Genomic DNA, 14,582 nt, shown 5'->3' on the forward strand with positions numbered 1-14,582 from the left:
CTGAAGAAGTTCTTCAGAAAAACATTGAAGTGTTACCAGAAATGAGAGAAAAAACACAATGCATGCAGTATTTCAAGATCCATAACCAAAAGAAAAATCTAATTCAGATGAATAACTCTGTCAACAGTGGCACAACTACAAAAAGAGAGAGTGAAGTGAATAGCAAATCTCAACTAATATCTTATAAGGAGTCCAGGAAAAGCAATAACCTTAAAGAGAGTACCTGGAAGGCTATGACCACAAATGCTCATAGTTTGGGAAATAAAATCCCAGATCTGCAGGCCCTAATGGCTGAGGCAGAATTGGACATTGTTGCTATCACAGAGACATGGTTCACAGAATCTCATGATTGGGATACAATACCAGGCTATAACTTGTTAAGGAAGGACAGAGAGGATAGAAAAGGGGGAGGTGTGGCTCTTTATGTCAGAAACAACATCCAAGCATCTGAGCTACAAGGAAGTTGGGGTAAGGAAGAAGCTCTATGGCTCGACCTAAAAAAAGATGACGGAGCGTCCATTTATATTGGAGTGGTTTACAGGCCTCCAAACCAAAAGGAAGAGCTGGACAGAGACCTGGTTGAAGACATCCATAAGATAGGTAAGAAGGGAGAAGTGGTGATCGTGGGTGACTTTAATATGCCAGATGTAGACTGGAAAATCCCATCTGCAGAAACTAAAAATAGCAGAGCGATAGTGGATGCCATGCAAGTATCTCTGTTCAAACAAATGGTGTTGGAACCCACCAGAGAAGGAGCTATACTCGACTTAGTGCTCACTAATGCAGATAATGTCTCAGATGTCCAGGTGGGTGCCCACCTCAGCAGCAGTGATCATCAAACGGTATGGTTTAATATCACTAAAAGAATAGGGAAAAGAACCACAAAGACCCGAGTTTTACAGTTCAAAAACACAGACTTTGAGGAAATGGGGAAGTACCTGGAGGAAGAACTTAAAGGATGGGAAAACGAGAGAGATGTGGATCAGCAGTGGACCAATCTAAAAGGAGCAATCACCAAGGCAACTGCTCTATACGTTAGAAATGTAAAGAAAAGCAAAAGAAAATTGAAACCTATCTGGTTCTCAAAGGAGGTGGCTGACAAAATTAAAGCTAAAAGAGCAGCATTCAAGACATATAAAAGATCCCAAAGGGAGGAACACAAAGAAGAATATTTGTATCAACTGAGGGAGACAAAGAAATTAATCAAGTTGGCAAAAAGTCAAGCGGAAGAGAGGATTGCCAAGGAGATAAGAAATGGTGACAAAACATTTTTCAGATACATCAGCGAAAAGAGAAAGATCCAAAGTGGTATAGTGAAATTGAAAGGTGGTAATGATCAATGTGTGGAGGGAGACGAAGAAATGGCAGAAATATTAAATGAATACTTCAGCTCTGTGTTCACTAAAGAAGACCCTGGAGAAGGACCATCTCTACACAACAAAAAACTGGTGGGAAGTGGAATAGATGAAAATCCTTTTACAGTAGAAAATGTGTGGGAAGAGCTAAAGAACCTGAAAGTGGACAAAGCCATGGGGCCTGATGGGATTCATCCAAGGATATTGAGGGAGCTCAGAGATGTTCTGGCAGCTCCGCTGTGTGATCTGTTCAATAGATCCCTAGAAACGGGAGTGGTGCCGAGTGATTGGAGAAGAGCGGTGGTGGTCCCGCTTTACAAGAGTGGGAACAGGGAGGAGGCTGGCAACTACAGACCGGTCAGCCTCACTTCGGTGGTGGGAAAAGTAATGGAGTCACTGCTGAAAGAGAGAATAGTGAACTATCTACAGTCTGGAGAATTGATGGACCAGAGGCAAAATGGATTCACCAGGGGAAGATCCTGTCAGACAAATCTGATTGACTTTTTTGACTGGGTAACCAAGGAATTGGATCGAGGAAGAGCGCTCAATATCATATACTTGGATTTCAGCAAAGCTTTTGACACGGTTCCGCACAGGAGACTGGTGAATAAAACGAGAAGCTTGGGAGTGAGTGCCGAGGTGGTGACCTGGATTGCAAATTGGTTGACGGACAGAAGACAATGTGTGATGGTAAATGGAACCTTCTCTGAAGAGAGAGCGGTTTTAAGTGGTGTACCGCAAGGATCGGTGTTGGGACCGGTCCTGTTCAATATCTTTGTGAGCGACATTGCGGACGGGATAGAAGGCAAGGTTTGTCTTTTCACGGATGACACTAAGATCTGCAACAGAGTGGACACGCCGGAAGGAGTGGAGAGAATGAGACGGGATCTAAGGAAACTGGAAGAGTGGTCGAAGATATGGCAGCTGAGATTCAATGCCAAGAAGTGCAAAGTCATGCATATGGGGAGTGGAAACCCGAATGAACTGTATTCGATGGGGGGGGAAAGGCTGATGTGCACGGAGCAGGAGAGGGACCTTGGGGTGATAGTGTCTAATGATATGAAGTCTGCGAAACAATGCGACAAGGCTATAGCAAAAGCCAGAAGAATGCTGGGTTGCATAGAGAGAGGAATATCGAGTAAGAAAAGGGAAGTGATTATTCCCTTGTACAGGTCCTTGGTGAGGCCTCACCTGGAGTACTGTGTTCAGTTCTGGAGACCGTATCTACAAAAAGACAAAGACAAGATGGAAGCGATACAGAGAAGGGCGACCAGGAAGGTGGAGGATCTTCATCGGATGACGTACGAGGAGAGATTGAAGAATCTAAATATGTACACCCTGGAGGAAAGGAGGAGCAGAGGCGATATGATACAGACTTTCAGATACTTGAAAGGTTTTAATGATCCAAAGACAACGACAAACCTTTTCCGTAGGAAAAAAATCAGCAGAACCAGGGGTCACGATTTGAAGCTCCAGGGAGGAAGATTCAGAACCAATGTTAGGAAGTATTTCTTCACAGAGAGGGTGGTGGATGCCTGGAATGCCCTTCCGGAGGATGTGGTGAAGACCAGAACTGTGAAGGACTTCAAAGGGGCGTGGGATAAACACTGTGGATCCATAAAGTCAAGAGGCCGCCAATGAAGAGTGGGTGACTCGCCAGAATGATGGCTACTGCCTGGAGACAATACCCTTATTCAATAAACGTACACATGCTTACTGTGACTCCAACATCGTTCTAGCTTCAACAGCAAAAGGAAATGTGGAATAAAGGATCTGCACTCACAAAGGGGGGAGTAGCTGGCTTGTTACGGCGGTTACTACCCCAAACCAAATAAGCCTGTTACTTCAATTTCTATGCATATACAGCATAGTTCTCTGCTTCAACGGCAGGGGAGAAGAAAAAACTGATACTACACACATCCAGCAGAGCTCTCTGCTTCAATGGCAGGGGAGAAGAAAAAAGGGTTCGCACTCACAAAGCGGGGAGTAGCTGGCTTGTTACGGCGGTTACTACCCCAAACCAAATGTGCCTGATACTTCACTTTCGATGCATATCCAGCATGGCTCTCTGCTTCAACAGCATGGGAGAAGAATAAACTGATACTTCAAGCATATCCAGCATAGCTCCCTGCTTCAACGGCAGGGGAGAAGAAAAACAACCAATAAGGGCTGTATAACATAGTCTGAGTAAAACAAATAAGCATGGGTGTAGCTTGCTTATTGCGGCGGTTACTACCCCTACTACCCCTAACTTATCAGCTAGATATTCACTTGGATGCAGCTCCATCACTGCTTTCTACATTAATGGTGGGGGTGGAAGGGAAATAGAACCAAGAGCTAAGAGAAACAGATAAGTATGAGAGAAAAAAGTGTGTGAAGCTTGCTGGGCAGACTGGATGGGCCATTTGGTCTTCTTCTGCCGTCATTTCTATGTTTCTATGAAGCCCACTGCGGGCAAGAGCCTGTGGATTATTTAACACAGAGCACAACTTTTTCCTGATACTAACCTCCCCCATAGGTTAGGATAGTAATATTTTCTACTCGTTGGTTGGCTTCTTAGTGATTGTACACGAGAGGTATTTTGCTTGAGATTTGTTTGATTTTGGATCATATAGGTTTGGCAAAATATGCAGTCTTTTTTCTGAAAGTCTGCCAGTCAAGTCAACATCATTCAAAGACAGCCCTTTTTTTTCCATTTATCTAGTCCAGTTGTGTTTATTTGTACTGCATATCATTTAATGTAGGTTTTTGTTGCATGTTTGGCATTTGCATTAACTTTTATCTGCAAGCTGCCAAGTAATCTAAAGGAATTACCAGTGAACATAATCTAGGCTACAGGCTCTCTTACTGCTTTAACTAGTTTGGGAAGACTAATAAAATGGAGAAGAGTGAGTCACTAAATGACAAAAGATAAGGAGAGGGAAATTATAAAATAATTTTTTTTTTCAAGATGTTAAAAATGTTTTAGTGTCCATCTGGTTATAAAAACAACAGAGTAAATGTAGGAACTTCTGGTTTCTCATGTTTGGCTGCTCTGTAGTGCCATCATCCACCTATTCAGGTTGCTGCTGTGCTTTTTGATTCAGTCTCTGAGGCCAGCCACTTGCCACCCAATCTGGTTTTAGGATATCCATAATGAATATGACTGATATACATTTGCATGCACTGGGTTTAAAAATCAGGTTGATATAGGCAAACATCTCTCCTACATATTCACTGTGGAGCTAAGCTTCTTGGATTGGCAGAATATACATTTTCATTAAAAATATAAATAAAATTCAGAATGGCTGGGGGGGATGCGAGGCCTGGGTTGATGATCACTGGGTTACTGTTTAAAATCACTTTAAAATAAATTCTGTTACATACAAAAACCAGGGAACGCATGCATTCAACTCTGGTCCTCAAGGATCACCAATAAGCAACAAAAATTGCTTACCGGATTTGATCTAAGAACCCAGTTAGTTTGCGTAATTTGGCTATCCAAAAACCCAGACTTGTCAGTGGCCCCTGAGGACTGGAGTTCTGCACCCCTAGCATGATCACAAAATTTACGATGCGCTCTTTCTGCGGCTGGAGAACATCATACAAGAAGACAGTCAGTATCCAGTCGAGTCAGCTCAACAGATGCCATTCACTGAAAGATGTGGCAAATTCCAAACTCCTGTCCTTTACACTTACAATTCAAGTAATATTCCTAGCAGCTTATAGTATGCAAAAAAATACATCTCTCTGTTACAGGTGTCTCAATTCATTTCCACACTGTAAACAATAAAGTTTCCTTTTATATCAAAATCTTTATCCTTAATTGATTTCAATCTATACTCATATGGGTTGCGATAATGGGGCACCATCCAGAAAGACCATGGGGACCTAGCAGATCAGAGGTTTGGGTAAAAGCTGCACTGGTATTGGTGGCTGTTTAGATTATGATAAGATCTTGTAGCTAGAAATAAGAGGGGTCCTGGGTGGAGAACAAGGGAGGAAGATGACAAAATCTGTTCTGAATAAGGAGTGATATCCTACAGGCAGTCATGCTCTATGCTTTGCAGCTGGGATGTATTCCTTGGTGTGGACAGGAATAATAGTCCAGATTGTATGGACCATTTGTCTTCTTCTGCTTATGTTACTACAGCGTCATCAGTTTCACATATCTTGAAAAGTCACTCAGTTATTCATATAGGGGGTAATTTTCAAAAGGATTTGCACACATAAAAGTACCTTTAATCAATTGTTAATATTCACAGAAGCATGTTTTCAAGCTATTTTTGTTGAATTTGGAAGCTTCAAACTTTGATTCATCAAGTTTATTTTTATTTAACATTTTCATTTTGCATAATAAAATCACTACAAGGAAGAAGGGCTGAAGATAAGATACTGTGCAAATACAGTTTACGGTGCATACCCTCCCTTTTTTCACATGGGTGCACTGTATTGCTGAACGCCCATGTAATAACCCACTGTAAATTCCTCCGCCAACGTATAAATATTCAGCCAAAATGGGACATGATAAAAAAAGAAAAAAGGTGTACAAACTTGGTTTAACCACCTATCCTCCTGTATTGCACATATTGCTGAATTCAGGACACAAAATATGGCACAGATTTTGTAGTGGAATATAATCACAAAAACTAGTAGGGTACTAAGTACAGAAAGGCTCTCCTTAGGTTGTAGTGTAACAGCTTGGAGATTTATTTTACAAACGCAACAGATGTATAAAGTGCATGCTCTACTTTGCAATGCACCAAGTTCGGTCTTAGCTTTTACTTTTCTTGGCTGCTTTGCAACGCTCAACACATTTTCAGAGGAATCTTCATGGATTTCTCCAGAAGTCATGGGTTTGACTAGACACTATGAACAGCTTGACCAATGTTAGAAGGTCACGCTGACGATATTTTAAAGCTTACCTTGCATTTTTGGCCCAGGCATGAATTAGCTTCAACAGGAGTGTAGGAGAATGCTGACTTTCAGCAGCAAGCCTGTTGATCTAAAGGGAAAAAAAAAGGATAAAATCAAATTAATATCCAGTCAAACAACATGCCTTCAATAAATATAGAGGAAATCCCTAGAAATTTTATATAAAGTTTTTTTTTTGTTTTTTTTTTTAAATTTCAACATAATTGTGTGAACGTATGAATATACATGGGGATGAGGATTACGAGTTGGAGGGGAGGGGGGTGGTACCTGAATACCTCAGAATAAATGGGTAAATGTTTAGAAGGTGTGGAAGAAGTATACTTGAAGGCCTCATAAATGAGGTTGTAGGAATGTTTGCAAAGGTGGAGAAGGGGACATTTTCTGAAAGAGTTAGGAATCGTTGGGAAGGGAGAGAAGGCGGGGGGGGGGGTGTGATAAATTGCAGTGGATTGGCTGGAAACTGGCTTCGACAGCAAAGTAAGGGGGTGTTTGAGCTGGGGAGCAACTGCCTTTGGAATGCATACTATGCTTTGTGCAAGTGGGCCTGGTGTATAAAACCTGACTAATAAAATAGTGTCTTGGAATGTTGCTGGTGTGAGTTCTCCAATTAAGAGAAAGAAGGTACTGCATGCTTTGCATAGACACCATACAGGTGTGGCTTTATTGCAGAAAAGCCATTTATTGGAAGAGGAGCATAAAATCATCAAACATGCCACTATTAGAGAACGATCATTCATCATAGCAGGGACGTCCCACTGGAATAATATGCCCCCTCACCTACGTCAGGAGCCATGCCATAAAACATTCAAACAGAATCTTAAAACCTGGCTCTTCAAACTAGCATACCCTGACTGACTGACTCTTCAAACTAACATACCCTGACCGACTATTCCCTAAGATATACACCCAATCCCTTACGCCCTACCTGACTGACACACCTTTATCGAACTTAACCCACCCCAGACCCCCCCTCATCCTCTCCTCCTCCTACATCCCTGTCCCCCCTCCTCCCTCCCTCCCCCTTACCTCCTCCCACTTCATCCCTGCTGACATCCCTCTCCCAAGCGTTCACCGCTTATATCCCTCTCATCATGTTGATGATTTAATAATCATCCTTCTTCTCTCATTTTAAAGAGTTAATATTTAACCTCTTTCTATAGTTGACCTAGTTTACCTCCTGTTTGTTTGACATTAAACTATTGTAAAGCTTGTTGCTATGTTATGTTACAATGTGAACCGGGGTGATGTTTTTTCCTAACGTGCCCCGGTATATAAAAAATCTTTAAATAAATAAATAAATAAATAAATAAATAAATAAATAAATAAATAAATAAATAAAAAGTTGAAGGGGGAGTGGGTGTTTGTTGTGCTGCCTCTGCCACAGTTACAAGGAAGGCGGGAGTTGCCATACCATTACATAAATCCTTAGCCATTAAGGAACAAAAGGTGAGGTAGATATGTTATCTGGGTGGGGCAAATATTTGGGGAAACCTTAGGATTCTGTTCCATCTACACCGCTCATGCGTATAATCATAATTTTTTCTTGGATTTAGCTGGCCTTCTTATGGAAATTGGAGATATTCCTTTTATTGTAGGGGGAAGACTTCAATTGCGTGGTAAATCCCATGTTGGAAAGAGACAGCTTAGTGAAGGGAGTGGTGTTGAGACAAAAAAAAAAAAAAGGGAGTATCCTTTTTGTGTAATACACTGAGGCTGGTGGATGCTTGGTGTATTCTACATCCAGGGGAGAAAGAATGTTTGCATATCTCCAGAGCACATCAATGCCAAAGCAGATTGGACTATGTTTTGATATCTGAAAATAACTTTTCTAAAATGAAATTTCATGATATAAGGCCTTTTACCATTTCATATCATGCCCCTGTGCTGTTAGAATCTTCTTTTGATAGACCAGATTCAACATTTCTGTGGAAGATGCCTTCCCACCTCGTAGAAGATGACTATTTAAAACATTTTTTAAGGAAAAGATAGGAGGAGTTTGCACAGCATAATGTCATAATTTTAATGGGAAATGGTGAAGGTAATAATGCGGGGGGGGAGATCTTCTACTACACTAAACACAAGAGGAAACAGATAATCATGAATTGCTTAGGCTGAGAAAGCAGTTAGAAAAAGCACGAAAAGTGATGGCTACGGCTATGACTGAAGCTAATAGAGCTCATTTTTTTTTGCCTGCAAGCTCAAGTAAACATTCTGATACATCAAAGAACTATGAATACTTTACTTTATCAAAAACAGATTTTTTCACTTTGAGAATAAAGTGGGGAAAAGCTTGGCACTGTTAATTAAATCCTTGGAGAGTGTTGTGCCCGTCGGTCGCAGGCGGCTGCGACCTTTGCTGCTCACCTCCTTTCTCTATGCAGCTCCGAGTTTGGGGAGAATGGTGGCCTCTGCTTCCACGCGCTGACTCTCATGGCGTGCCCGGGACAGCGTGGGCGCTCCCGGCAGCCATCTTACATCCAGGGTTACCTAAGGCATGCGCGCGCGCCTGCCCCCTTCTTAAACGCGTCATGGCGGGAACCTCGGGGGCGTCCCCACCGCATGACGTCATCCGCTTACCATACTTAAGCTCAGCTGACTTCTTGCAATACGAGTTAGTAAAGATTCCTGTCTTGCTATTTCCACCTTCTGGGTAACCTAGGTATCAGCTCCTCAGGGGCCTTGCTGCATTCAGGGCTATCCGCTCCTCGGAGAGCCATTACTACCTGCCTCACTTCATTACCAGTGAGCTCCTGCATCGTCCTTGGGCGACCCTTGCTGTTCCAGTTCCGGGCCTCCATGGTGCCTGATCTTCCATCTACTTCCACAGAGTCGGTGTGAGTACAGAACCTGCTCTTCCACCTTTGTGGCATGGATCCTCAGGTTACCCTGTGCTGTGGACTACTACCGGAGTTGCCAGCACAAGCTACGCCTAGAGAAGGTATTCACCGGACTTCTCCGCACTGCGGATTACTATCGGACTGACCAGCTTGCAGGTCATACTCTCTGGACTGACTCTATTGATCTGTTCCTAGGATCACCATTGGCTGTATAATAAAGATGTTTTCTATCACTGCTGAGACCTTGCCTGTTGTCTTGAGTGCCCACAGGGCTCCTCCCTATGAGCGGAGTCTACACTCGCCAGGACCCAAGGGCCCACTATTAGTTCAAAGACACACAGAACGTAACAGAGGGGCCACGTTTCATCTCTGTTTTGCAGGATGAACAGGGAGTCAGATCAATAAACAAATATGTGAGATTTTGAAAAGAGTTTACGAGCAGCTTTATGCATGGGGAGATCCAAGCTCAGTAACCAGGGATTCATTTTGGCAGGAATACACTGCCCCAATTAGGGGAAGATTATCTAGCACAGTTAAATCAGACTATTACAGGGGAGTAAATTAAAGATTTAAAACATCAAAAGACCCCTGGGCCCAATGGGTATATGGCTGAAATTTTTTAAGATTCCTCAGGCATATGTGACCCAGTCATTGGGTAAACTATTTTGGAAATGGTACAGGCAGAAGAGTTACCCAGATCTATGAGGAAGGCCTTGATAGCAGTGCTTCCAAAAAAGGGTCGAGATTTGGAACTACCTGCTGCATACCGGATAATCTCCCTGCTCAATACTGATGTTATGATATATGCCAAAGTGTTGGCAAATCAGTTGGTCTTGATACCTGACCTTGTCGCCCTTGAACAGGTGGGTTTTGTTTCGGGACGTACAGTGACTGCGAATGTTTGCAGAATTTTAGCGAGCTTACAGGGTCATTTTTCAAAACACGATGGGCCATTATCGCGTGCATTACGGCCTTATTACGTGCGATATCGCCCTAACGCACATGATAACGCTTGCATATTGATGATAACATTTAAATGAGGGAAAGGGGAGAGGTTTGGGTGGGATTTAAAAAATTTTGGGGGTGGCTGCACTGCAGGCAATAATCTTTTACACATTATCGCCAGAAGTAGCACCAGAAATAGCTACACCTTTTACAGGGATGCTATGGGGATGATAGTGTGCACTCTGGCCGCAACCGTGGCAGGCAAAAATGCACCGCCCTGATGCAGCCAGGTGCACACTATCACCCCTGCCCCTTTTCTGGCCATTGCTCTTCATTCCGCTATATTTATAGTGGAATGAAAAATCTAGGCCTTAGTTTGTAGCCAACAACTAGATACTCACCCAATTTTGGTAAGCTTTGATATAGAAAAGATATTTGACCACTTATCCTGGGATTTTTTATTCATGGTACTACAGTGATATGGTTTTTAGGGATACTTTCTGGAGATGTTGCATATATTATACAGGGCTTCCATGGCAGCAGTTATGTCAATGATTTAATAGCTGACTATTTCTCTCTTGCATGTGGCATGATACAGGGCTGCCTACTTTCACCATTTTTGTTTATTCTAAGCATGGAACCCCTAGCTCTACGTCTTTTGTGTGATCTTACATGGAAGTCAATGTGGGGATAAGGAAGTGAAAATAGCTTTATTTGCGGATTATTTTTTAGTGAGCTTATCATGCCCAGTGGAGACTTTAACCAAGGCTGATGCATGTGCTACAGGAATTTGCTGTGCTTTCTGGTCTAAAAATTAATATGGGAAAATCCCTAGCATTGGATCTGTCTGAAAGACTGCGACTTTAGTGGCAAGGAAGGTTCCCTTTAGGTTGGGATGGGGAGGAAATTGTATATTATGGTCTTCAGATACCTTGTGATGTTTCTTGAGTCTATCAATTGAATATTAGCCCACTGTTGGATGGCAGAAATGATTATTAGACAGTTGGCAACTTCTCCCAATATAATCAAGATGGTCATATTGCAAAAATGGCTCTACTGCTGTAATCCCTGCCATTATGATTGTTAAAAGAATACATTAATCTCCCAGTTTATCTTGAAAAGGAAATAGCCATATATAAGGATTTCTGGCTTACAAATTAATATTTGAGACGGTGGGTTGGAGTTGTCAAACCTGGAACTTTATAATGTGGCCTGTTTAATTCATGCGGCCAGGGACTGGCTGGGGGGATGAGGAAGTGTGATGGATATTGAAAAAAAAGAAGTCTGGTGAACCCTCTAGTGCTGTCTTACATTTTGCATGCAGCCAGATTCCACAAGGAGTTAGGGACAGTCAGTTATTTATCCCCATTGTTCAGGCCTGGAGATGGATGAGAGCTAAATACAGCTTATCTCCAAGAGTGTCAATATAGTTGCCACTTAGAGGAAATGGAGCCTTTCAGCCCAGTTTAGATCATGTAGTCTTTTGCAAACGGAAAGATGGAAGTCTTGGGGTGATTGGTCAAGCGTTAATAGATTCTCAGCAAGGTGTACTTACCTTTCAGTCCCTGAGGGAGAAATACCATCTGGATAATAAAGACTTCTTTGCCTATTGTCAAATACAGCATTATATTGCTACATTGTTACATACAAATAGGGATATTTTTAAGGCAGATAATTTTGAGGGGGCTGTTATTAAGCTTACAGCTAGGACTGGCTTACTTTCAAAACTATATAAAGGTATGGCGGGAGAATGGAGCTTGGATCCCCTGTCCAGCATAATGATTAAATGGTCAAGAGACATAGGTACTACTTTAGAGGAGGACGATATATGATTTTCTCTAGATAGGCTGGGGAAACTGGTAGAAAGTACTAACCTTCGGGAAATGCAATTTAAAGTAATACAAAGGCTTTATTTTTCACCATTGAGTGCTTTTAGATCTCATATTGCTTTAGAGAGTAACTGTTTAAGAACATAAAAACATAAGAAATTGCCATGCTGGGTCAGACCAAGGGTCCATCAAGCCCAGCATCCTGTTTCCAACAGTGGCCAATCCAGGCCATAAGAACCTGGCAATTACCCAAACACTAAGAAGATCCCATGCTCCTGATGCAATTAATAGCAGTGGTTATTCCCTAAGTAAACTTGATTGATAGCCGTTAATGGACTTCTCCTCCAAGAACTTATCCAAACCTTTTTTGAACCCAGCTACACTAACTGCACTAACCACATCCTCTGACAACAAATTCCAGAGCTTTATTGTGCGTCGAGTGAAAAAGAACTTTCTCAGATTAGTCTTAAATGTGTTACTTGCTGACTTCATGGAATGCCCCCTAGTCCTTCTATTATTCGAAAGTGTAAATAACCAATTCACATCTACTCGTTCAAGACCTCTCATGATCTTAAAGACCTCTATCATATCCCCCCCTCAGCCGTCTCTTCTCCAAGCTGAACAGCCCTAATCTCTTCAGCCTTTCCTCATATGGGAGCTGTTCCATCCCCTTAACCATTTTGGTTGCCCTTCTCTGTACCTTCTCCATCGCAACTATATCATTTTTTAGATGCGGCGACCAGAATTGTACACAGTATTCAAGGTGCGGTTTCACCATGGAGCGATATAGAGGCATTATGACATTTTCCGTTTTATTAACCATTCCCTTCCTAATAATTCCTAACATTCTGTTTGCTTTTTTTGACTGCTGCAGCACACTGAGCCAACAATTTTAAAGTATTATCCACTATGATACCTAGATCTTTTTCCTGGGTGGTAGTTCCTAATATGGAACCTAACATCGTGTAACTACAGCAAGGGTTATTTTTCTCGATATGCAACACCTTGCACTTGTCCACATTAAATTTCATCTGCCATTTGGATGCCCAAACTTCCAGTCTTGAAAGGTCCTCCTGTAATGTATCACAATCCGCTTGTGATTTAACTACTCTGAATAATTTTGTATCATCTGCAAATTTGATAACCTCACTCGTATTCATTTCCAGATCATTTATATATATATTGAAAAGCACCAGTCCAAGTACAGATCCCTGAGGCACTCCACTGTTTACCTTTTTCCACTGAGAAAATTGATTATTTAATCCTACTCCGTTTCCTGTCTTTTAACCAGTTTGTAATCCACGAAAGGACATTGCCTCCTATCCCATTACTTTTTAGTTTTCTTAGAAGCTTCTCATGAGGGACTTTGTCAAACGCCTTCTGAAAATCCAAATACACTACATCTACCGATTCACCTTTATCCACATGTTTATTAACCCCTTCAAAAAAATGAAGCAGATTTGTTAGGCAAGACTTCCCTTGGGTAAATCCATGTCTTTCTATATGCTCTGTGATTTTGATCTTGAGAATAGTTTCCACTATTTTTCCCGGCACTGAAGTCAGGCTCACTGGTCTATAGTTACCCGGATTGCCCCTGGAGCCTTTTTTAAATATTGGGGTTATATTGGCCACCCTCCAGTCTTCAGGTACAATGGATGATTTTAATGATAAGTTATAGATTTTAACTAATAGATCAGAAATTTCATTTTTGAGTTCCTTCATTACTCTAGGATGCATACCATCCGGTCCAGGTGATTTGCCACTCTTTAGTTTGTCAATCTGGCCTACTACATCTTCCAGGTTCACAGTGATTTCGCTCAGTTCGTCTGACTCATCACCCCTGAAAACCATCTCTGGAACTGGTATCTCCCCAATATCCTCATTAGTAAACATGGAAGCAAAGAATTAATTTAGTCTTTCTGCAATGGCCTTATCTTCCCTAAGAGCCCCTTTAACTTCTCGGACATCTAATTTCCAACCTACTCCCTCACTAATCGGAGAAAGTTCTTTTTTACTCAACGCACAATTAGACTCTGGAATTTGTTGCCGGAGGATGTGGTTAGTGCAGTTAATATAGCTGTGTTTAAAAAAGGATTGGATAAGTTCTTGGAGGAGAAGTCCATTACCTGCTATTAAGTTCACTTAGAGAATAGCCACTGCCATTAGCAATGGTTACATGGAATAGACTTAGTTTTTGGGTACTTGCCAGGTTCTTATGGCCTGGATTGGCCACTGTTGGAAACAGGATGCTGGGCTTGATGGACCCTTGGTCTGACCCACTATGGCATTTTCTTATGTTCTTAGGTTTCTTGCTTCTGATGTACCCAGATGGACTCTGGACCAATGGGATGTACAAAAGCTATGCCCGATTGGGGCGGGAGGCTGCCCGTGGTCTGGTTAACACCACGCATGCAAATGCTGCATCCTCTTGAACCTGTATATCCAGGCATTAGACCCTGGAGAAGGTGTACAAGGAGGACAAGGTTGCCACTAGGCAGATGTCAACAGGAGACAGCACTCTGGCTTTCCTGCCTCCACATAGGCTCCTGTCACCATCTCCTTAATCCAGCAAGTTAAGGTAGCTTGTAAAGCTGGTTCGCTCTGGTTTCCTTCCGCCATGAAAGACAAATAGGTGGTCCGCCTTTCGGACCGGTTCTGAGACTTCCAGATACCTTACTAAAAGTCTCTTGATATCCAAATGT

At 42.1% G+C, this 14,582-nt stretch overlaps 1 protein-coding gene across 1 annotated transcript in view; it reads right to left on the reverse strand.

Annotated features, from left to right (window-relative positions):
* UTP20 (UTP20 small subunit processome component) overlaps positions 1-14,582 on the reverse strand; it is a 399,297-nt gene that overhangs the window by 187,526 nt on the left and 197,189 nt on the right. The window contains exon 29 of the mRNA XM_029599719.1: positions 6,260-6,339. Coding sequence (XP_029455579.1) covers positions 6,260-6,339 — 80 coding nt within the window. The remainder of the gene's footprint in view (positions 1-6,259; positions 6,340-14,582) is intronic.

Source organism: Rhinatrema bivittatum, chromosome 4 (assembly GCF_901001135.1).
Source record: "Rhinatrema bivittatum chromosome 4, aRhiBiv1.1, whole genome shotgun sequence".
NCBI lineage: Eukaryota > Metazoa > Chordata > Amphibia > Gymnophiona > Rhinatrematidae > Rhinatrema > Rhinatrema bivittatum.